Below are 25142 nucleotides of genomic sequence, written 5' to 3' on the forward strand. Positions count from 1 at the left end.
ATGTGCCCTATAATGACAGTGGTTGTGTAAGATTATAATACTGTATTGTTACTGCACATCTTCTATGTTAGATGTATTTAGATGCAAAAATCCTTACCACTGTGTTACAATTGCCTACAGTATCCAGTACAGTAACATGCTGTACAGATTTGTAGCCCATGAGTAACAGGCTCTCCCATATGGCCTATGTGTGCAAAGCTGTACCATAGAGGTTTGTGTAAATACACTCCATAGTGTTTGCACCGTGATGAATTCGCCTAATGATGCATTTCTTAGGACACAGCTCTGTCATTAAGCCACACGTAATTGTATTTCCTTATACTTTGGTTTCTAATTTGTATAGTCAGTAAAAATTGATTCTAAAACTCAAATTTTTTCATGAATCAGATTCCAACCAAATCGAAGAGAAGAATAAAAACTTAGGGCTTCATTAACCAGTTGTTACTTCAGCAAAGTCCCATTTAATGACCACATTTTCCCTGAGTGAAAATGCGCTGCCTTTCTCTGAATTTTATTTTGTAGTCGTTCTAATAATTGCTTGCTGTATTTTTCTGACTCCCAGTGCTTTCACGTTTCTCATTCTCAAAATGCTGACTCGCGACTGTTGTTCTGTTGAAATTGTCTTCAGGTGTTTATCTGTTCTTTGCCGAGAACCAGGCACCTGGAGACCATTACTGCTTATAATGCTGCTCACCAGGGCCTGAGGATAAGCGGGGAGCAGCATCAGAAGAGGCCATACTCGACTTGGTGGTGGAGGTGGTGGTGGTAGAATTCAGGTCTTGCTTTCGCCACTTTGAATCAAAGAAAGCCTCCTGGGTATTATTGTGGCACTCAGGAGGAATCTGCATCATTTATAATCAGAGCAGAACACAGAAGCCACACTCAATTTGTTTAATTTGAAGACAGTTCGGTAAAAGGGCTATTTACCAAGGTGTGGACAGAAACCACAAGAAATGGTCTGACATCCTGGAGCTAGTAGCAGCTGGGTGTAGCTACCACCACCTGTGGCCCCGAAAGAGGAAGGTAGGAGTAACTTCTGGAGCCTGGAAATAGGCTGTACAGAGCGAGCCATGGGGAGAGGGTTGCTTAGCAGAAGCTGTGACCTTCAGTCAGGTGATACAACCAGCCCACAGTAAGTGGCAGAAAGGGAAGTGGGTCGGGGGAGTCGATAGCCCTGTCTTAGTCTTGTTCCCACTCATCTCCTGCTTGTGTGGTCTATTGGTGAAACCCACCTGGAAACCAGACGACCGGGAAGTTTACCATACAGTCCAAACAGGTCTGCTTCCCAGGGTCTTAGCTCATAGCAGAGAGTCGATTTTTTTTTTTTTTGAGACAGTGTCTTGCTCTGTCACCTAGGCTGGAGTACAGTGGTGCGATCTCAGCTCATTGGAACCTCTGCCTCCCCGGTTCAAGCAATTCTCCTGCCTCAGCCTCCCAAGTAGGTGGGACTACAGGTGCGTGCCACCATGCCCGGCTAATTTTTTGTATTTTCAGTAGAGACACGGTTTCACCATGTTAGCCAGGATGGTCTCAATCTCCTGACCTCAAGTGATCCGCCTGCCTCCGCCTCCCAAAGTGCTGGGATTATGGGTGTGAGCCACAGTGCCTGGCCTGAGAGTAGATCTTAAGTGGTGAGTGGGAGACCAGAATTCACAGAATTTTAAAGCTGGAAGAGACTTCAAGAGCCAGTCCATTTCTCTTATTTCACAGATCAGGAAATAGAGCCACAGGCGTGTTAGTGGCAGAATTGTAACAGGGCCTAACAATTTCCTCAGTCTGTGTGCCTCCTACCCCACTATTCTACTCATCCTGTAATTTGGGAGAAAGGAGAGAGAGGAGGAAAGGCAAGAACAACTGAAGAGTAAAGCTTCAACTTATAATAAATGCTTCGAATAGGTGCTCAGTTACGCAGGTAATGTCAGAGGGATTTTAACAAGTTCACAATTCGGTTATGCTTAGTCATGTGGCTAACAACGGTGTATATTGGTGGGAATAATGGTGGAAATTTGTATTAGGAAATGCGTGATGCACCTATAGTTGGCTGGATAACTAGCCAGCTGAAATAATGCAGCTTTTGTTCCCTATTGACACTGGCCTAGCTACAGGGCTGTCTTTGAGGTGTGGTCTCAAAAGCTTGTTTTAAACCTTGGCTCTGAGATGAAGTCTGAGTCATACTTGGGTGCCATGTTCCATCAGCAGAACCATCCTATAGCTCAGAGACCAAGGGAAACGGGGCTGATTTAAGCTCACACACATGCAACTCTCGTATAAACATTGATTTACACATACAAATATACATCCAGATACATAGGCAATTACTAACTAACAACATTGACCTAGAAATGATCCCTATATATCAAGAAGTTGGAAATGGTATTGGTGTTTATTGTATTGCCTTTTTATTATGATAACCCTTGGGAAATGGAAGACCTAGAACAGTGCCTTTGTTTATGATCAGTGGAGTTAGAGAACGAGTGGAGTTGGAGAGTTGCCGCTCATTATTGGTCTGATTCATTCATTAATGTCATTAACAAATGTTCGTTGTGCACCTACCATATGCCACATGCTTTGCCAAGTGCTGGAGATAGATAAATAAGACACAGTTCCTGCCTCATTTCATTAGGGTTTACAAGAAAAGCCTTGTTACTAGCAAAAGCAGTGAGTGTGGGTTCTGCCTTTCCTGTACTTCCATACTCCTTTCCAATACTCTTTGTGATTGAAGATATTGATTCCAAATCTGAAGTGTGATTATTCTGATGTCAGTAATATGACAGTTGAAGCTGTCATATTACTTTGTATAAAATTTGGTGGCTATTTGGTGGCTGGTAGGAGGGAGGGAATGAAGAAGTAGGTGGTGGCTCTCCCTGGGATTAGAATTTATTTTAAGTATTGTTTACATTAGCCATGAGATTGTCACTTACAGACTTTTTAAAACAACCTATTTCTAAGGTCAGTAGAAATTGTGCTAAAGCCAGGGAAGGAGGTGGGAGGGAAGGAGCTCTTTGACTCCTTTCTAAGTAATTGGAGTCAACAGAAGCTCCTTATCTGCCTCTGAACAGAATATATTCACATTCAATGAATAAATATCAGGTAACCGCATTGTGCTAGATGCTTTCAAGTAAATTGTTTAATATTCACAACAACTCTGTAAGGTGAGGATAATAATTCCTGTTTTATAAAGAAGAAAATGAGGTCTAGGTAATTTAAGTTACTCTCTTCCTTCCCCCCAAGATAAGTGTCAAAGCCAGGTTTCAATTCTAGCTCTTTGGACTTCAGGTCCTTGCTTTCTTCACAAGATCATAAGGATCTTCTAAATGATATTTTATTGCTTTTGTAATTTCAATCTGCCGTTTTCGCTACTATTTCCTACTCATCTGTTCGTCCTTAGCTCGTTACTCTCCTGATCTCTCAGCACTGGGCATGCTCTGTCACAGCCCTCTCACATGATACCGTAATTTCCTGTTTATTTGTTTGTCTTGACCACTAGCCTAATGGCTGCTTGGAGATAGGATCCCATTCCCATTCTGTGTTGGATCCTGTCTCCTAGCACATTCCCTGGCATGTGGAAAATGTTCAAACTTTTGTCGAATGAATCGGTCTTCACAGTGATTCTGCGAAGGCAGTAGTTATCTCACACTTTGCAGAGTTAGAGAGGTAAAGATCACACAGCAAATTAAGAATAAATGTTAAAAGTGAGTCCATTAACTCTAAAGCTTTGCTCTTTCCATTACAAAACAACATGATTATTATTGCAGAAGAGGCTTTGTTGAGGGATGCAATGGCTTGGAATATGTCTAGGCTATAGAGAAGATTGTTTTGGGGGTTGGGGCTTGGAAGTAGCCTTCTTCAACACCTATATTTTATTTTTTACTTTTGTTTTTTTTGAGACAGAGTCTCACTCTATCACCAGACTGGAGTGCAGTGGTGCCATCTTGGCTTACTGCAACCTCCGCCTCCTGGGTTCAGGTGATTCTCCTGCCTTAGCCTCCCAACTAGCTGGGACTACAGGTTCTCACCACTGCACCCGGCTAATTTTTGTATTTTTAGTAGAGATGGGGTTTCACCATGTTGGCCAGGATGGTCTCGATCTCTTTATCTCGTGATCCACCCACCTCAGCCTCCCAAAGTGCTGGGATTACTAAAGTACTGTAAGCCACAGTGCCCGTCCATTTTATTTTATTTTATTATTTTATTTTATTTTATTCAACTTTTATTTTAAGTTCTGGGGTATATGTGCAGGATGTGCAGGTTTGTTACATAGGTAAACTTATAAATGGGAGCTGAACAATGAGAACACATGGATACATGGGGGGAGGAATACACACGGAGGCCTGTGGGTGGGGAGGGGGTGGGGGAGGGAGAGCATCAGGAAGAATAGCTAATGGATGCTGGGCTTAATACCAAGGTGATGGGTTGATGTGTGCAGCAAACCCCTATGGCAGATGTTTACCTATGTAACTCCTACATTTTAAATCTCCTCTAGTGCAGGCTGTTTATCTGCAGCTCAGAACACCACTGTTTTCTGGGTAGATGCCTCTAGGTTTGGTGGTCTGTCCCCTATTCCCTGCTCTCTGTAGTCCTTCCAGTATCTTCCTTTGACTCCTTCCCAGCTGAGATTTTCCTGCTGCCCTGCTCCTGTGCTTCTCCTTTTATCATCTGCTTATTTTCACTGCCTGTCCCCCTCTTAATAGACAGCGACAAGCCAATAATTTTTATTAACACTTGAAAATGCTATTTTGCTGTTAAACCAATACACACAATTGCCCTAATCTGCTGCCAAATGGTAATAATCGGAATCAGGTTTCAAAAGGTTTGGATTTCAGCAGGGCTGCCCACACTGTCCTTGGAGGCCTATAAATTAATTATAATTAAGAACTGTGTGCAGATATTAGGAGAGGAACTTTGAGCAATTTTGATGTCTGCTCTTGCAGAATATTAAGGAAAAAAGAAAAACCTGTGAGTGTTTGCTGCTGGTGAGAGTACTGATAATCATCTACGTTTGTATTACAAATTTCTATTAAAATGCACACATGTAAAGTGATTTATAATCCTTTATTAGTTATCTGTACAAACCTCATATCAAGAATCTGGGTGACAGTAGATGTGATACTTCTGCTTTGTGCCTACAGCAGGGAAGAACAGCTCAGATAGAAAAACCTGGCTTGAGCCACTGGAAGTGTTGTAAGGACAAGAAGGAGCCCAGGCGACAGGTCTGGTTGAACTAAGAATGAGAAGGCTCTTACTCAGGAGAGGTTCTAGGAAAGATTTGGCAGAAATACTGCTGCCAGGAGATCCAGTATCACCTTTGCTTTTGGCAGTGTTGGGGCCATCTTCTCCTAGGGGTCTACAGGAGCTGGGGGTCTTAGGATGGGCGTCCTTACATGCATTATATAAGAGGACTTGATGGTTCATCTGCTGGCTCAAAGATTTGGATAATCAGAGCCTGTACCTTTTCCCCCTCTCCCATCTGTCCTGTTCTTCTGTCATCAAATATTTTCCCAGAAACAGCTTTAATGAAGGCTTTGATTTTCTGTTTCCATTATTAGTGTGGCTGTGATATGTTGAAATCAATTTGGGGTTAATTCCCTGGAGGACTATATTTTGGTGAGTAAATACCCCAACTCCAGGACCAAGGAGGCCTGTTTATTGTAATGTGGGTCGCTCAGTGACAAATGAATTGGACATGTATCTAGCATGTCCAGGGAGATATTTCTTTCTCCACTGGTTCCACAGGGGCACAGTCTCAGCCCCTTGCCTCCATGCCCCAGACTCTCAGGATTTCTTACTTTGCTCCTTTCTGAAGAAAGAACAGGGCAAGGGAGCTCAAAACCTTGAAAAGAGTAATGGATGATGGGAAGAGTGTGAGAGGGAGGAAATTAACAGAACACAGAAGTGTAGGTTCCAAGTCAATTGAAATCAAAGATTGGTGCCTTTTATGTGTTATTTCTACAGATTTGGATGATATTTAGTAGTTTAGCAGACACTAAGTGCATTTAGAGGATTGAAATTGGATTTTCAAATGCCCTGAATATATAGATGCCATTTGACAAAAATAGATATTGGTCTTGTACTTATTAGTGATATTGAAAAGCGGATGTCATCTGTGATACTCACATTTCCTACCTCAGATGGTTGATGAATGCATGTATTGCCTAAGCTAAGCATTCTGACTCAAGATCATTTCTTTGGTTCAACATTTGCCCTGCTTCTCTAGATTTAAATTTAGAAGGTGTAACTTAAAACTTTAATTGACTTGGAACTTAAAATTCTTAAAAATATATTAATTAAAAATTATTTTGGATCTGTTCTGCAGAATTGAGTCAACCATACTTCTCAGTTCATAGCACACTTTCATTATAGGTTCAGATAAGGACACTGTGTTCAATAGTTCTTTGTGTACCTTTATCCTTTCTTATATATTTTAGAATAAATTTATAACATTTCTTTTAAAATCTTACTATTATTTTGATAAGAATTGGCTTGAAATTGTAGAAAATAGAACTTAAAATACTATGATATCACATTCATGAATGTGGTATATGGTTACATTGTTTGGGTCTTCTTTCAAATCTTTTAATAAAGTTTTCAAATTTTTGCTGTAGAGGTCTTGTTAAGACTTCTGCTAATTCCTAAATAGATTGCAGTTTTTGGATGTACCCACTAGGTAAAGGCTGATGATCTCTTGATTTCCTATTATCAAAGAGTTATTTTTTTATGTGTTTGTTTTAAACACAATTTAACATTTCTATCATATGTAAGTGTTTCCCTTAGTCAAATGTGTTATCTGCATTTTTTTGAGATATTCGTGTAAATATCTCATTTAGTTCTCTAATGTGAATTATTTTGATATATATTCTGAAGTTAAGCCATTCTTGCATTTCAGGTATAAACCACAATTGATCATGGTGACTATGATTACTATTTAAAAAATATACTGTGTTTTAGTTAGCTTTATTTTTTTTTCCCGCCCTCAGTCAGAGCCTTGCTCTGTTGCCAGGCTGGAGTGCAGTGGCGTGATCTCGGCTAACTGCAAGCTCCAACTCTGTTGTTGAAGGGATTCTCCTGCCTCAGCCTCCTGAGTAACTGGGATTAGAGGCATGTGCCACCACGCCCAGCTAATTTTTTGTATTTTTAGTGTTTTTAGTGATCTGCCCACTTCGGCCTCCCAAAGTGCTGGGATTACAGGTGTGAGCCACTGTGCCTGACCACTAATTTTTAAGGTTTGTTTTTTTTTCCCCCCCTTTTTGTCCATAAGTGGAAGGGATTTACAATAATCTTTTCTTATAATTATCTGAATCTAGAATCAAGCTTTCCTTCTTTTTCTTTTTGTTCCATTTTTATGAGAAAGGCTCGTTTCTTCCTTAAAAGTTTGATATACTTAATCTATAAAGCCATCTGTACCACTTTTGCTTCTTTTTATTTTGGCAGAGGTGGGGTGGGATGGTGGGATAATTGGGTGGGGAGTGGAGGACTAGGGTAGGGAGTAGTTTTGATGAATTAGGGGTGTAGGCTTTAATAACAATTTTTAAATTTCTAAAACTTAACTCAAATGTTCTACATTCTTTTAAGTCCCTTTCCCTATTTGTCATTTTTATTACATATTACACATTAAATGGAAAAGTAACTAGTTTTTATAATATTCATTATTTCAAAATTTCTATTATATATGTTATTTTCTCTTTCATTTGCATTTTCTCTACTTTATTCTTGATTCATCTTGTCAGGACTTGATGTCTTTTAAAAGATCAGTTTTGTTTTTTGTGTTTCTTTGTCTTGTGCTTCATTTGTTTTCTTGTTTATTAGGGTTGACTGTTAAGTTTTTAATGCAATAAGTGAAAACTTAATTATAATTAATCACATTTGATTTTCTTGGTTTATTATAGATGTATTTAAAGGTGTACTTTTCTCTCTAAACTGCTTTAATTGTCCTGTAGAAATTCTGACATTTAGTATTTTCATTGTTATTCTCTTCAAAGGAATTTTAGTTTCCCTTAAAATTTCCTTTTTAACTTTATAGTTATTTAATCACAAGTTTTTTTTAAAAAGATTTTGGATATGTAGTATTTTTGGTACCTTTAAAAATGTGCTTTTAGGCTGGGCACAGTGGCTCACGCCTGTAATCCCAGCACTTTGGGAGGCCGAGGCTGGCGGATCCTGAAGTCAGCAGATTGAAACCATCCTGGCTAACACGGCGAAACCCCGTCTCTACTAAAAATGCAAAAAATTAGCCAGGTGTGGTGGTGGGTGCCTGTGGTCCCAGCTACTTGGGAGGCTGAGGGAGAAGAATGGCGTAAACCTGGGAGGCGGAGCTTGCAGTGAACCAAGATAGCATCACTGCACTCCAGCCTGGGTGAAAGAGCAAGACTCTGACTCAAAAAAAAAAAAAAAAAAAAAAAGTACTTTTAATGTAATCACATTATGAAAAAATGACAATTGATTTCATATTGATTTTTTAAAATCTATTGATGTATTTTTGTAGATTTAATATTTTTCATGTATGTACTTAAAAAGAACATCTATTCTCTATTCTATATGCATTTCTAGGTATCCGAACTAGTTCAAACTTGTAACTCATGCTTTAAAAAAATCTTTTATGTCTTAGTTAATAAGATCTTTTGTCAGTTGGATTTGTCTGTTTCTTCCCATGTAAATTTTAGTTGTTGCCTTATACATGAATATGTGTTCATAATGATTACATCTTCCTGGTACCTATATGTGATATCACTTAATGTCCGTTTTGATGTTTTTGCCTTTGAATTTTATTTTGTCTTGATATTAAAATTTTGATAGATACTACCACTTTGGCCTCCAAAAAGGTTATACTCCTGTTCCATTATATGAGAATTCTTGTTTCCCCACTCTCTAATGTGACACATTTTAAGCCTATGTCTCCTAACTTTCTGTCTTTATTGGTAGCTTGGGAAACTGGACCTGATACATAGTTCTGGCATTTTAATATTAACTTCACTCACTGCCTGTCATATTCCAGTCATAATCTCCTTAATTGAATCACTCTAAATAATGTCCTGACTGCATTAAAGGATAGTGCTTGGAATATTTTTGACTTAATTATTGATTAAGCCACATTTTATATCCTTCCAGTTGAGATTGCCGCAGGACTCAGTTTTCTAAGGACAGGGTTGGCCTGGCTTCCCACCCAGATGTGTCTTCCCTTAGAGCCTGCTCTGAGCAAAGTGTAGACTGTTTCCTGCTATAGTTACCCTGTACCAGTTACCAGCATGAAGATAAGCTCCTGTGGCCTTTTGTTTACTGTGGATCTCGGGATCACTTAGCCTAAGCTTCAAGGATGCAAAGAGCCAAATGAGTGAACAGTCAACTCTCTAATCCTGCTGCTTTGTTGCTAGTCCTGCTGGTGCACCCTGGTTTCTGAATTCATGGCATGATTTGGATATGCTGAGCTCCACTGATTCCCAATACTGGCCCTGGCCGGAGTGACTCTTGAATTAATCTACATGACTAGTAAGCTGTCAGTGGAGGTCGCTGCTACCCCGAGGCCATTGTGTGACATCTTCTTCAGGGATTATATCGCTCAGGGAACTAATATCTTTTGCCCCATGCGAGTTTCCTCTTAACATTCCTTTCAGCCTCTGTCTGCCATTCTTTCACCCTCACCTCCCACACACTCACTTTGTGCTATCATAAATAGCTAGGTTCCTTGAACAGCTTCTATAGAGGCTTAAACGTAATATCCTTTGCATCTGTAGAGTATTTTAGATTCTTCAAAGCACTTCCATATACATATTTTCATTTGATCTTCACAAAAATCTTTCAGGTATGTAGGTTAGGTATATTATCCTGGTTTCACCGATGATAGCATAGAGATGGTAATTAGGTGACTCGCCCATCCTCAGGCACTGTGTTAACGCAGAACTGGTATTAAAACACCAGTTGGTTTTCGTTGGTGATTTCATTCATTCATTCATTCATTCATTCATTCATTCACTCAACACTCATATTATACTGAGAGGCCCTGGAAGGGAAAGAGGAAGGGCTTTGGATCCAGACAAACTTGGGTTTGAAAATTGATGCCATCCCTTATTAGCTGTGTAATCTTGGTCATGTACTTAACTCTCAGTTTTCTCATTTGTGATAAAGGGAAAGTATGACTTCCAATGTTTTTGTGAGTATCTAATAATGCATGAAAATTACCTGGCAATAGTAATATCTGGCACACAGCAGGTTGAACTATTATAGGTCAAAAATGGTCAAATATTAACAATTTTATATGGTTCAACCTAATGGTAGAAACTCAATATTGGCCACCATTCATTGAGTCCTTCCTTATTGCATATAGGCACTGTTAGAGTTCAAGAATATGAATAAAGTGAGGCAACATTTTCTTTATGGGTCTGTGTCTGTGTCTTGTGCTAGACCATGGTCCTGAAGGATAGAATCTGTATCTGTTGCATCCTCACCACTAAAAAAAAAAAAAGAAAAAAGAAAAAAAAGTTCACTAGGTTATAAGTGCTCAATAAATGCTTACTGAACTGAAAAAGTCCCTACTCACAAGGAGGTTATCAACTAGTTAAAGTAGGTGGACACATCATCATATATTGATAATAAAAGCTTATGCATATTTAGATAAATACATGCAGGCTATGGTGAGAGCTCAAAGGAAGCAATGCTCAATTCTACAGAGGGAGCAAGACTTCCTAGAGCAGGTGCATCAAGACTTACCATGGTCTCTGTGAGGAAGGGAGCAACGCCACTCCGCTTATCTTGAACTACATGCTTTCTCTCAACGAATCCCCTTTTAATGTTTGAAATTGAGTCTGTATTCAAAGTAGCCTCTTTTTTTGTCTCACAGCCCCTCTGTTACTGTTATCTCCCATAATGTATTGCTTTGTAAAGTGCTTCGCTGTATCCTGAGTATAAATGAGATGCTCTGTAAAACCAGACGCTATTCTTTGGGTGTCACAACTAGCCATTGCATAGCCAAAGATAATATATTGTGTGAGACAAAATAGAAGAACACAAGAGATATTTTAGAGAGCAAATAAAACATCAAAGTGGGAGAGTGGAGTGCATTAAAGTTAATAAACTGTCATGGCAGAGTGGGCCACTTTTAAATGTGAAGGAAACTAATTTAGTGACTTGTAACTAGGATTAGAATACCATTGGAATGAAGTTAGCCTATAGTTTTGCCAAATGGTAAATCTTTTGGCTTTCCTTGAGAACCAGTCATTGGAATTGAACTCTGTGTGTGTGTGTGTGTGTGTGTGTGTGTATGTATGTGTATGTAGTTTGTGCACAGCTCTTTGTGGTGCTAAACCCCTTCTGCTTCCTCTGAATATCAGTCCTACTCAATTGTCTATCTAGTGTTGCTTTCCTTTAAGTTCTGGGAGGAGGAATTCAGGCCCTGGTTCCCCTGCTAAATTGGATACAGTCCATCAGCAAAGGTTTCCAGGGCTTGTGGAGTCATTCCCTGTTTTCATAGAGACACTGAGATCAGAAAACTTTCAGGAGTAAACTTTGCTCAGGCATGAACCACTGAGCTACTCATCTTATTTGCGAGAGAAAGACAAGGCAATCAATACAGGCCTCCTTCTTGGCAGTGTTGAAGGATGACTACACCAGTAAAAGTTCCAAAATGTTTTATGCCAAGAACTGGATTGGATTTTGTGCTTCTTCAGCCACAAAATGTCCCCAGCATCTTGCTCCCGAATCATTAACGCCCTTTGCAGTCAAGACTGACTGCTCAGCCCGAACACTTCCTTATCTTTCTTTATTCAATACCTTCATGATTTTTAAGATTAGCTAATCTCTCAACATTTTTAGATTTTTAATCTCTTACCATTTTTTTTTTTTTAAACAAGCAGGAGATCTGAAGCAGCATTTTTATCCTTGATTGCATGCTGTCTCTCTCTTTGTAGAAGAATGCGAATCTGGTTTTGGTTCTGGGTGCAGTTTGTAGAATATTGCCTTGGAGTATTAAAATGCTGTGTTTATGTATTGGCATGCTGGTGTTATAATGCCGTTGACCTTGGATAATTACATAACTGTGTTGAGCTTCTGTTTTTCTACTTGATAAATGGGAATAAAATGTCTAATTTATAGGGTGTCCATGAAGATTAGAGAGATTATATATGACAAAATGCCTAACACAGTGTGCAGCATAAAAAGATGTACAATAAATGATTTTTAATTTTTTTTTAAATTTTTTATGGATTCGGGCAGTACATGCATGCTTTTGTTACATGGATATATTGTATAGTGGTGAAATCTGGGCTTTTTAGTGTAGCTGTCACCCGAATAGTGAACATTGATTATTTAAAATAAAGCAACATAAGCAGAACTAGTTATATTAAGAGGAGCTCTTGGAGAATGATGAGAAGCTTAGAGAGAGATGGCCAAGGCTTATATTCTATAGAGCGTTATGTCCTTAGTCTGCTGCATAGAGTAAGATTTGGGTCATATGTGGAAGTAAAAAAGAAAGGAGTTCTTTGTAGGTAAAAGGTGGTAAATTATATGAAATTATATGAATTATATGAAATTATATGAAAATACGGCATCAGTCATTTTAGAGAAGTCATGGCTATAGGATGGCAGCAGAAAAAAAAAAGGAACATTTTTCAAATGTGGCTGCTAATGGTATTTAAGTTTCTGTATTTTGGTGCATAAATAGATTGGAGTAATATGTGTTCCTTATGATAATTGGTTATATGAGAGGCAGTTCCATGTAGTGTAATGGAACACATATTGGAATACAAAAGTCAGAAGATCTGGGTTCAGGTTTGTTTCACTTAATTGATTGGTACATGGTCTTAGAACACTTATCTTCTTTGAGCCTTGGTGTCAACATTTATAAAATGAGGATGATAATGTTTTTCTTATTTTATTCCCTACTGGGTCATTGTAAGGATCAATTGAGGCAATGTTTTAAAAATACTAGTCATGTATCAGTTGTTCTTGTAATTTAATATTAAGAGCCAGATACTAACAAGGTTACTAAAGAATTTTCTGGCTGTCGTCCTCATTGAGGCAAACATAAGGTGAAGGCAGCAAGAATGCAGGGCTTGTGTACCTATAGCCCCCCCACATCCAGTTTATCCAGCCCATGTTCTGTTGCTCATCTCTGCTGAGTATGTTTTTATGCTCACTTTGCCTGGCCTTGCTGTCCCTGAGCCCAAGAACAGTACTAGGGTGGGCTGTAACAGGAGGGCCAGGAGACTCGTGTATGCATACTCGCATGGCTACCTGGACCACTCACAATCTCTTTTCCTCTTTTGTCTCTGTCTGTAGCTGCCAATGACTATAGCAATAGCACCTTTGATTGCCTTGCTCAGGGATTTCTGAGGTTTTTGAAAGTTTCATTTTCTCTCATTCTGCAGAGGAAATACCAGAGATAAGACAGTAGGCTGGTAGATGGAATTGGGTTTGGTGCTCAATGAAAGGAGATAAGGTCCTTGAATTGCAGTAGCTAGCCTCTTCTAAGACAGGTTACATGGTGTGGGTCCTATTTTAACTCCCTCTCTCTTTGTGTTTGCAGGGAGTCGACGAGTTGAAGATGAAGCCCAGAGCGGAGTGCTGTTCTCCCAAGTTCTGGTTGGTGTTGGCTGTCCTGGCCGTGTCAGGCAGCAGAGCTCGTTCTCAGAAGAGCCCCCCCAGCATTGGCATTGCTGTCATCCTTGTGGGCACTTCCGACGAGGTGGCCATCAAGGATGCCCACGAGAAAGATGATTTCCACCATCTCTCCGTGGTGCCTCGGGTGGAACTGGTAGCCATGAATGAGACCGACCCAAAGAGCATCATCACCCGCATCTGTGATCTCATGTCTGACCGGAAGATCCAGGGGGTGGTGTTTGCTGATGACACAGACCAGGAAGCCATCGCCCAGATCCTCGATTTCATTTCTGCACAGACTCTCACCCCTATCCTGGGCATCCACGGGGGCTCCTCTATGATAATGGCAGATAAGGTAAAACGGGGCTGCAACAAGAAGGGCCTGGGGGTTTGTACTGAGGACTAAACCATGCATTTGTTTTCCTGTAAAACTTGGTTGTTAATGATGGAAGGTAACCAGATTACATTGAGAGCGTGGGTAGGCCAGCAATTAATCCTTTTTTTTTTTTTTTTTTGAGACAAAGTTTTGCTCTTGTTGCCCAGGCTAGAGTGCAATGATGCGATCTTGGCTCACTGCAACCTCCGCCTCCCAGGTTCAAGTGATTCTCCTGCCTCAGCCTCCCTAGTAGCTGGGATTACAGGCACCTGCCACCAAGCCCAGCTAATTTTTGTATTTTTAGTAGAGACGGGATTTCAGCATGTGATCCACCTGCCTCAGCCTCCCAAAGCGCTGGGATTGCAGGTGTGAGCCACTGTGCCCAGCAATCTTTTAAAGATGAAAGTGAGGGAAAGGTGCTGGCATCTAGAAACTCCTATAGTTTTGAAAATTTTTCTGTGTCCACTTTTTTATAAATGGACTCACTGAAATGACTAAGGGATGTTGATGCTTGTGGCTCTGGGATACATTTTCTTCAAATAGGTATATGAAAGGCATACTCTTGTTATTCCTTGGCAATACATGTTCTCACCCATACGGTTTTCAAGACTATAAAAGGAAAAATCCCTCAAGGCAGGTGATTTCTCTCCTTGAAGATACAAATGTCATAGGGAAATAATTCTTGCCAAGGTATTAACACTCATCACACACATTGATCTGTACATCCAAATAGATTTTAATCCATGGAACCTGTAGCAACCCATTTTCCCCATGCTTAGATTTGAAGGCAATGGTTCTTAACCTTGGGTGCACATTAAAATCACCTGAAGAGCTTTCAACACTGCTGATGCCTGAGTCCCACCCCTCGGGATTCTGATTATTGGCCTGGGCTTCGGGATTCTTAAAAGCTCCCCAGGTGATTCTAGTGTGCAGTTAAGATTGACAACCACTGCTTTAAATCTCCAACAAATCCTAGCCTCTCCTGCATTAATGTTAAGTTAATTGTCATGTGACTAGTTGCCACTTGACACTGGGGCTTATTCCCTAACGGCAGAAAAAAAGCGTTTTATTTTGCTTTGGGTTGTTTTGTTTCTACATACTATCAGTTATTCAGTTATTTTCCTTGCTTTACTATTGTTCACTGCTTAGATACAGCACTTAGTACATATGCACTGTCCTTTGCAGCCAGCCATTCAGGTCTTAGAATAGTGTGTTCCACCACAAGTGCTATGTTTATCATTTTTCGGTTTCTACTATTGTCATTGTCATCTTATACTTTTTATCACCACATTCAAACCTGCCTTTAGTTTTGTACTTAAAAGACAGGCTTTCGGGTTAATGTCTGTACATATCTTAAAACCTAGCACAGACACCACAAGGATGCTGCCTGGCTAGTTGAGAATCACCGCAGTGGAGCAGCTGAGCAAAGACTAAAAGAACCTTGCATGACTGCTACCGCCACCTGTCGGCAGCAGGCAGAGATGACTAGCTTCCGCTTCAGCGCTTCCCTTCAGTCTAGGCAAGGTCAAGTTGAAAGTGTTAAGTGAAGACTTTCCATTATCATATGAGAAATATATTCTTCCATTTACGTGGGTGCAGGTACAGATGTTAGAAAACAGGCACTAACACAAATAGCCCATGCTAAGGGAAGTGGCAAAAATAAGCAAAATGGAAAATGTTGACCGACTGTGGCAGAACCCATTGAGTTGTGCTTCAGGTAGATTTTTTTTTTTCAAACATGATTGTCCTTAGCAAATTACATTTTATTTTAGCAGTGGTAATTTGAGGGCACAATTTTGCATTGAAAGTATTCTGAGATGGTTAAGAGCGAATTTTAAAATTACCATGAATAAGTGCATACTTACTTTGAGAGCACAACAGGTAAAAATGATTTTTTTTTTTCTCATGTGGGCTATTGTGCAACCTATATTATTTCTCCCTGGTAGAAAACGTTATGCCTAAACTAGCTGATTGCTTCTCTCTGGTACCTTTTAAAAATCCACAACATCATTATACAAATATGAGGTAAGATATAGAGCATGTAGAGAGACAGAACTCTTTTTGTTCACTGATGTATCTTAGGGGCTTTACGAGTGTTCCCCATATGCTAGGCACTTAGTGCTTTGTATGCACTATCTTATTTAATACTCTTAACTACTTAGCGACCTAAGTGGTGGTGTTTAATCTTTATCTTACAGATGGGGAAACTGAGGCTCAGAGAGGTTAAATAACATATCCAAAATGCTATAGCTCTTAAGTGGAAGCCAGGATTTTAACATTGGTTGCTGGCTTCAAAGGCTATGTACTCTCTTGCCTCTCAAGAAAATGGCTGGTTAAGGTCTCATATATCTTACTACCCTTCACTTTCTCCCTTGTTAGATGGCATTGTAGGGGCTGTCATCTGACTGAAAGTGATCTATTACGTGATTCATAATCAGGAAATACTGGAATCTAACTACAAGAGATCATAACAAGGGTATGAAATAGTGGAGCGCTTAAGTGTAGCACAATTCCTTAGAGGACCCACTGGCTACTGCCTTCTAGGAGTAAATAGGAGAACTGATGCCAGTAAAGTGAATTCTTCTAGGTCACTGTAATGAGACCTCCTCTGGTCACTTTCCCCTTGCTCCTGCCTTCATTGCTACCACACCCAAATATTCTATCATGTCTTTCTCTCCGCCAAATAAGGAGGTGGGCAATGACTTTTAGATGCTTTTCTAAAATAGTGTAAATATCTGACTTTTGACCTGAAAAGAATGGTTTCTAAAAGGTAAGCAGCAAGAGGGAAAAGAAGAAAGAAAAAGATCCAATAATGGAGATCCCGGAAAGTTGGAGGCTCAACCCCAGGGGTTCGATGCTGAATGGGTGGTGGCAGGAGCTACCTGGAGAGAGTGTCAGCAGCAAACTTCCAGCAGCCATGCAGAGGAATGTTTGGGGGCTTAACGGATTGGAATAGAGGCAAATAAAAAGAGTCCTCACGTCTCAGAGAAAAAGCCTTTGGGACAGTTTCAAAAATAAAACACCTCAAAACTAAGGCCAGGTGTTTTTTTTTTTTTTTTTTTTTTTTTAATAGAAGTTTATTTTTAAGTACCATGACCATATTTTACAAACATAGAATGGGGACACACAGTTGGACAACTATTAATCAACAACAGGGGAATAGGACAAAACATTCGAAAGTGGAACTGATGCAGAAAATCGAAGACCATGTAGCTTGGCCACGTTGAAGGCTCATAGTAATCGTCTGAAGGATGATCAATAAGCCTTCTATTTTTGTCTCCCCTTCTTGGAGACAGGTAATTGTCAGTCTGTTTTAACTTAAGTTTTTTTTGTTAGTTTATTTCCAATAAAACCCACTTAGTTAGTGCTCATGTGGAAGATTGCATTACAGGGATAAAGTTTGGATTCAAGAAGTTTTCGATGCTGGAAGGACAGCATTGTTCTGAAGACTTTTGATAACAGCACAGACACAGTTCAGCAGTTCAGCACCTGGTCAAATAGCATGGGCTCACTTCTTTGCATATGCTAATTAATCAGTAAGAACATTAATTAGCACTCTGCTTTCCCAAAGGGGAAATGAGCTTTATACTATGGTGGAAAGAAGCATGGGGGCTAGCTGAGTAGGACTACTAAAAAATCAGAATTTAGAGTTCAAGCTGGATTCAGGCATCGCTGTCTAAATGTGGGAATCAGGATAAGTCACCAATCTCTGACTCTCAATGTTGGTTTCCTTGCCTGTATAATGGGACTAATAATTATATTGTTAGTTGATTGTTGTTGATCACAGGGTTGATTACAGGGTTGTTGAGGATTAAATGAGGTGATACTTGGCAAGTACTTCACCAAAGTGTCCAGCCTCACATTCAGCAGGTGAAGCTGAAGGCTATGTGGAACAGTTTGAAGGGAGTGAGAGTGTATCGTGATGCAGGAAAAGAATGGGAATCAAAAAGCAGCATGGACAACCGTAGAAAAAACTCCAAATTGGAGACCACCCAAAAAGGGCATATGGTTGAAAGGTGAAAATCTGGGGAAAGGCTCTGACGTGTGAGGTGGGAGTCTTGGTCTCACCCCACCAGGGAAGCTGAGGCTCACAAGTAGTATGGAAGCCTGCTGCAGCCACACAGGGCATGGTCCCTTAAAGAAAATCTCTAACCTGGAAAGAACTGCTAGGTGCTTGTAACAGAAGACTGTTTAGAATAGTAATGGAGAATGTTTAAAAATGTATGAGGTGCTTTTTGGCAGTTCCCCACCTGAGTGTAAAGAGCCTATTTTATTTTGTCTTGTTATAATTGCTTTTATTCTCCCTGAGATCCTGGATTTAAGATGCCCATCTGAATCCAAATAATGAACTGAAGCTAGATGTATTTCCATTTATTTCTAGGAGGTTTTTGTGCTGATTGTCTGAAATCTTCCCTGGGTTTTCAGATTTTAGCTTAGAAAGGTTAAGTAACTAATCCAGGATATCACAGCGCACTATGAGCAATGGGACTAGAATTCAAATCTCAGGAATACCTATTTTGAAACTTATGCTTTCTATTGTACAATTCTGCATCATAAAACACTGAACTAAGAATTATACATCCCTGAGTTTTAGTCTCCATTCTGATGAGCTTTGAAAATGTGGGCAAACACATTACTTATACTACATGATACTCAGTTTATAGTTTATGAGATATAAATTTTGTGTTCTGCCCTACACACCTTATGTTTTGAAGATAAAATGAAATAAAATATGTGGAAGATTTTAGAGCAGTACTGTGGCAAACAGACACTTTAGGTGAGGGAAATAAGGAGTAGTGATAGGGAATGACAGAGTCAATGACAACTGTTTTGTCCTTGGCATTAGGACTAATGAAAATGGCTTGGGAAGAAGGTAGGAAGGAAAATAGAAAGTAGAAGTTACAGTAGGAGCAGGCAAAAGGATGCAAGATCCAACTTCTAACACTCCAAGAATGAGGAAGAAAAGGGTATGCTGAGTAAAGGGTCACGGTCTGGAAATAGACGGGTCGATCAGGGTGTAGCATGGTAGCTAAAACGTGCATCACATTCTGGATCTTATTCCTCCTTAGAGGACATGCAAAAATATTCTTACTGTGGATCTATTGCTATGATTCTTTCCTTTCTAAATTGCTTCGTTGGGGGCCGGGCATGGTGACTCACACCCGTAATCCCAGCATGTTGGAGGCTGAGGCAGGCAGATCACCCTAAGGAGTTCGAGACCAGCCTGGCCAACATGGTGAAACCCCGTGTCTACTAAAAATACAAAAATTGGGCATGGTGGCACACACCTGTAATCACAGCTACTTGGGAGGTTGACGTAGGAGAATTGCTTGAACCCAGGAGACGGAGGTTGCAGTGATCCGAGATTGCGCCACTGCACTCCAGCCTGAGTGACAGAGCGAGACTCTGTCTCAGAAACAAAATAAAATAAAATAAACAATAAATTACTTCTTTGGGAATGGATGCTTTCAATAACATTTTTCATTTTCTGTACTGAGAGCCACATTTTGGAATCTAATTGGGGATAGTAAGATGGCCCTACTCTTCTTTGGCTTCATCTTCTCCCCCTCTTTCCCTATCCTCTACCCCCACTTGCTTAATGGCAGTGGGTTTGGAGAGAGTAGATGGGCTGGCAGTGGTGTGTGACACTGGGAACAAACTATTGACTTCCCTTGGCTTATATGGATTTGCATATCCAACATAATCTTGAAACCAAGATGGCTACATGTTACTCATGCCTTACCCTATGCTTCTTCACAAATTTCTGGTGTCTGTTAGATTGTTACCTTGCTTTTAGTTGTCTGTGACATGACATTCCTTGGAACAGAATACTTTGGGAGCAAACTGTAGTGTTATGGCATTTCTTGGATACAGGGTATTAAGACATAGACATAGGAAAAGTGAGAGGAAAAAAACTAACATATTATGTCAACTTTGAACCAGGCATGATGTTAATGAGCATTTTAATTCTTATGCAGTCCCATGAGGGAAGTAGTAGTATTTCTTCTTTTTTGATGGGGAAACTAAATCAGAGAGCGTTTATGTATGTTGGTCAAAGTCACACATCTAGAACAATAGTGGAATTAAAATCTGAATTCAGATGTGCTTGACTTTAAGACTTTTTCCCAGTGCACACAATGTGGGAGTAAGAAAAAAAAAAAGCCAGGATAAAATTACCTGGAGCTCAGTTTCTTCTCTCCAATTTTCCCTACTTGAACTAGACTTTGGGGAAAGATGGGTAGGTAGTGCTCTCTAAGTCACTGGAAACTTTGCAGTGATGTAGCTCTGTCTGGCTGGCTCTTTCCACCACTTCTGTGAAATGTGTTTCTTTTTGGCCAGCGCATCCTGTCTTTAAAAATCGGAGCTAGGATTTTCTTTAGGTGCAGTGTTAATGCTTGTAACAGTTAAAGCCCAGAAATTGCTTCGACATTCATAGAAATACAGGCACTTGGTGCTGGAAAGTAACACACCAGCCATCACTTGTCATACATTTTTTCAGGGACGTGATGGTGTCTAAAAGAAGGTAGCAGCACAAGGAGAGAATGTAGACTTTGGGGACCATGGGCTTGAGCTCTACTCATTCTCACCCATGTGACCTTAGTTGGACTCTTCAGACTCTCTGAGCCTCAAAATCTCCTTCTGTAAAGTGGAAACAAAAATAGCACCCAGCTCATAGAGGGTACCAAGCCTTATGACGCCATGTACATAGTGTATGGTAGACAGTTGGCGCTCAGTATATGCCATCTTGCATTTTCAAAAACCAGACTTGTCCTAAATCATTTGAGGAAAATGGATTCTAATTTTTCCTATTAACAGAAATAGAGGATTTTGGGATGTTAACCTGCTTCCATTTAGACATGGTGGATAAACAACAACTCAGTAGGTTCCACCTCTTTGGTGATGCAATTACTGATATTGATTTGATCAGAACTTATCAGGATTTTCAAAGGAGAGACCCAAAGTGATTTCAATAAACTGATACACATAGGACATAAGCATTACCAGTCAAGTTCATTTTCTAAAAGCCTAGTAGAGTAAAATAGTGTTTGAATCAGAGTCACTCATAGATTTGGAAGTGTTGATATGTTAAAAAAAAAAAGTGAATTATTACATGAAGGAAATATTAATGATACTAGGTAAGAAGTAGTAAAATGTTATAGATACAAGAAAACATAAATTTACTAAATGTTGCCAGCCAATTTTTATATCACATTGATACTGCTGAAAAAACTCCCTGAGTTATGATTTCTATACCAAGAGTATATTTTTATTCCCCTTTCTGAGACTTCTCTGATTCTTTTTGTCTTATTGTTAGATCTACATTTTATTCAAAATTCTATTTTGATTCTGTAGTTTAAAGGTCTAGCATGCAGGAGAGTAACATTAAAGGTGGTTATTTTTATTCTACCTTTCTGAGTACAATAAAGATTTATTGCTATAATTCTATTTTACATGGACAAAGAAGATCTAATTATTGTAAGTTATTTTGAGGTTATGATGAGAAAGACTGACACTGACTGATCACTTATTTTTGTCAAACTCTGAACGAGTCACCTTATATGAGCTAGTCATCTTATATATTTTATCTCATTTAATGTTTTCATTGAATTTAGGAAGCATGTATTTTATCTTTTAGAGACAAGGAAACTATAGATCAGACAGGTTAACTATGTTGCCCAATACCTTTAGATAGTGATTTGCTCACCGTAGCTTAAACAAATGAGTCTGTGGGTGTCTTAGAACAAAAAGTCTAGAGCAGAGGCTGCTGGGGGTGGTTCAGTGGCTCAGTGATGTCAGTGCTGACATCTGGGGTTTGCCTGGCATTTTGTCATGGTTGGAAGGTGGCTGCCCCAGCATTAGTCATCCATCATGCTCATACTTAATGAAGGAAAAAGAAATGGGTTGATAATGGATTAGAAAAAGTCTTCCCCACATCCTTGATTTCATGAGCCCAAACAATGTCACATGGGCAACCCTGTGGACGTTGCAAGTCTCTCTGGTGGAGGTGACAAGGGGGGAGGAAGTGGGAATGGCTTTGGGGCTAGTCAACAGACAATGTGTCTCAAAGGAAGTGACATCCTGGGAATTCAACAAATGCCTGTATGAATGAAAGCCCAAACATCGTGCGTTTCCCTTGTCTCATGCCAAACCCTCTTTTGTGTCCTTAGTCTAGTCTTCTCTATGAGTCCTCCAGAACTAGGCTCTTGGTTCATCTATCATTTTCTTTTTTTCTTAACTGTCAACTTATTCCTCTCTAGTGGTATCTTCCCTTTTAGGGATTCTTAGAAGATGTTTGGAAATGTATGGGGGTGATTTTTAGATGTCATAATAACTGGTGTGTGTGTGTCTGCGTCTGTGTCTGTGTGTATGCGCGCATGCACCACAGGCACTAAGAACTTACAGAACCGGCATGTTAAGTGGCCTGTAATATATGTGTTAGTGTCCCACTGTCAAGAATAGTCTTACCCAAAATATCAATTGTGCAACCAAAATATCAATTATCACTGTGGCCCATAAATGTGCTCAAATCACTCTCATCTTATTAAACAAACATGAAAGCTTTCCTTGATGCTCATTCTCCCTCCCTGTCTCCTTCTTTTCACAGTTCTTAAAGGGTAGAGTCTGAAACTGCCTGTTGCACTTCCTCATCTCTCACTTCTCCAAAGTACCAAATTCAATGGACTTTTCAAGTTGTTCTTGACCTTCTGCAGCACTGAACACTGTTGACCCTTTTAGTGCTAGTCACAAAAATTACGATGACAAGAGTAATTAGATTTGTCACAGATTTGGTGACAACAGCAATGAGAATGCATAGAATTTAGAACATGGGTGGGTCATATAGGTGGAAATGTCTAGTAAGCACTTGGATTTGGGCCTGGAGGTAGAGAGAGTGATTTAGGCTGGATGTGTAGCTAAGAGCCTCATTTGTAGGGACAGGATAGCTGAAACCATGAGAGTGGATGAGATGGCTCAGAGTGAACAGTGGAATGAGGAGAGAAGTGGGTCAAGGGAGAACCCTAGGTGCACCACCATTTGAGGGATGGCCAGGGGAGGTGCAAGGTACAGATGATAAAGGATCTGAGACAAAATTATCAGAGAGGTAAGAAGAGAACAAGAAGAGCAAGGAAGGAGAAGCATTGTAGAAACCAAGAGTTCTAAAAAGGGATTTATTTCTCAGTCTGGAAATCAACTTAGAGCCCTCCCTTCCCCTCCGACAGGAATGCGACTTTGATAGTTCCACCTTCTTAGGTAGCTCCAATTTGTCCCCTCAACTCCATACACGCCGCAGTGACCCAAGGGCTGGCACTCATTCTCTCTTGTCTGTGCTGCCACATGGAAGCTTACCTGCGATTCTTTAGAAACTCAGATCTGATTATTACTTTTTTTGCTTAAAACCGCCCTGGCTTCCTTCAGCCTAGAATGAAGTGTGTTCTTTAATCTGGTCCCAGGCCACCTCTCCAGGATTTCTCTTAACCTCTCTGCCCTTGAGCAGCAGTGTCAAGCCACACTAAATTATTTACAGCTCCCCGAATGGTTCTGACTGTTTTACATCTCTGTGCTTTTGTCTTTGCCACTCTCTTCTTCCTTGCCCACCCCAAAATACCTATTCACTTTACAGGAGAATTCATGGCATTTCTTCTGTGCACCCTTTCCTAACTCCCACCTTCACATAATTTGCCATTTCTTTTTATTACGCTTCACCTGTGCCCTCTTCATGCTTTTATTATAACCTGTCTTGTTAACACATCTGTCTTTCTTACTGTAGAGTGGGCTCATTGTGGGCTATGCTTTACTAATTTTGTCTTCCCAGCACATAGTGTCAGGTGCATAGTAACAGCTACCTTTTATTAAACAATGAACATTCATTAAACTGTGCACTCTATACACACTGCATTAGGTAGCATGGTGACCCTCCAAAAGATAGGTCCATGTCTTAACCCCTGGAACCATAAATGTGACCTCATTTGGATAAAGGTTCTTTGCAGATGTAATTAACTTAAGGATGTCATGATGAGATCATGTTGAATTATTTGGGTGGGCCCTAAATTCAATGACAAATGTCTTTATAAGAGACAGAAGAGGAGAAGACACAGACACAGAGGAGAAGCCCATATAAAGACAGACAGAGGTGGTGTTTGTTGAGCTACAAGCTAGGAAAGGCAGCTTCTTCCAGAAGTTGGAAGAGGTAAGGAAGGAATCTCCCCTGGAGCCTTAGAGTGTGAGACTCCTGACACCTTGATTTCAGGTTTCTGGCCTTCAGAACCGTGAGAGAATACACTTCTGTTGTTTTAAGCCCCCGAGTCTTCCGCAGCCTTAGGAAGTGAATACACACACCACAGTTCAGTGAGGGAGTTCTGGAATCTCATTACGTCGGCTGTTTCCTGGTTCTATCACCACTTACTCTGTGACCTTTGAAAAATTCCTTAACTTCTCTGAGCCTTAGTTTCCTCATCTATAAAATAGTGATACAAATAGAACTTTTGCTCTCTCGCTCTCTCTGTTTTCTCTCTTTTATCTCTTTCCTTTCTTTCAACAGGGTCTCATTCTGTCACCCAGCCTGGAGTGCAGTGGTATGATCTTGGCTCACTGAAGCCTTTGCCTCCCAGGTTCAAGTGATTCTTCTGCCTCAGCCTCCTGAGTAGCTGGGATTACCGGCGTGCACCACCACGCCAGGCTTTTTTTTTTTTTTTTTAAGTAGAGATGGGGTTTCACCATGTTGACCAGGCAGGTCTCAAACTCTTGACCTCAGGTGCTCCACCCACCTTGGCCTTCCAAAGTGCTGGGATTATAGGTGTGAGCTACTGTGCCTGGCCTAGATCCTATTTCTTAAGGTTATTAAGTAAGGTTGTTCAAAGTACCTAGAAAAGGCCTTGAAAGTGGTAGGAATCAGCAAGTATGGGTCTATGAGAGTTATTTGGTAAGTCTCCTTTGAATAAATGAATGAAATAAACAGAAACACAAACCATCAACAGTATGATCTTGAACTCACCTAGCTCTGCGGTCATTGGACATGCAGTTTGGGTGTTCTCCAAAGGTGACGCTCTTTCTGGGTCACTCCAGGCCTGGGACGATGCTGAAAGGGTGAAGTGTCAGTGCTCCCTTTAGCTGTTCCGCTACTGAGGCCCTTAGTGGGACTGGCAAGGTGAAGTTTGTCTTTTAGTACTAGTATTTCCCTTTCTCC

At 40.2% G+C, this 25142-nt stretch overlaps 1 protein-coding gene across 3 annotated transcripts in view; it reads left to right on the forward strand.

Moving 5' to 3' along the window:
• Window positions 1–25142, forward strand: part of GRIN2B (glutamate ionotropic receptor NMDA type subunit 2B) — a 431506-nt gene that overhangs the window by 103203 nt on the left and 303161 nt on the right. For all 3 annotated transcript variants that reach the window (XM_017945683.3, XM_003906037.5, XM_021922065.2), the window contains one exon: window positions 13511–13939. In XM_017945683.3, coding sequence (XP_017801172.1) covers window positions 13529–13939 — 411 coding nt within the window. In that variant the 5' untranslated portion in view covers window positions 13511–13528. The remainder of the gene's footprint in view (window positions 1–13510; window positions 13940–25142) is intronic.

Source organism: Papio anubis, unplaced genomic scaffold (assembly GCF_008728515.1).
Source record: "Papio anubis isolate 15944 unplaced genomic scaffold, Panubis1.0 scaffold42, whole genome shotgun sequence".
Lineage (NCBI taxonomy): Eukaryota > Metazoa > Chordata > Mammalia > Primates > Cercopithecidae > Papio > Papio anubis.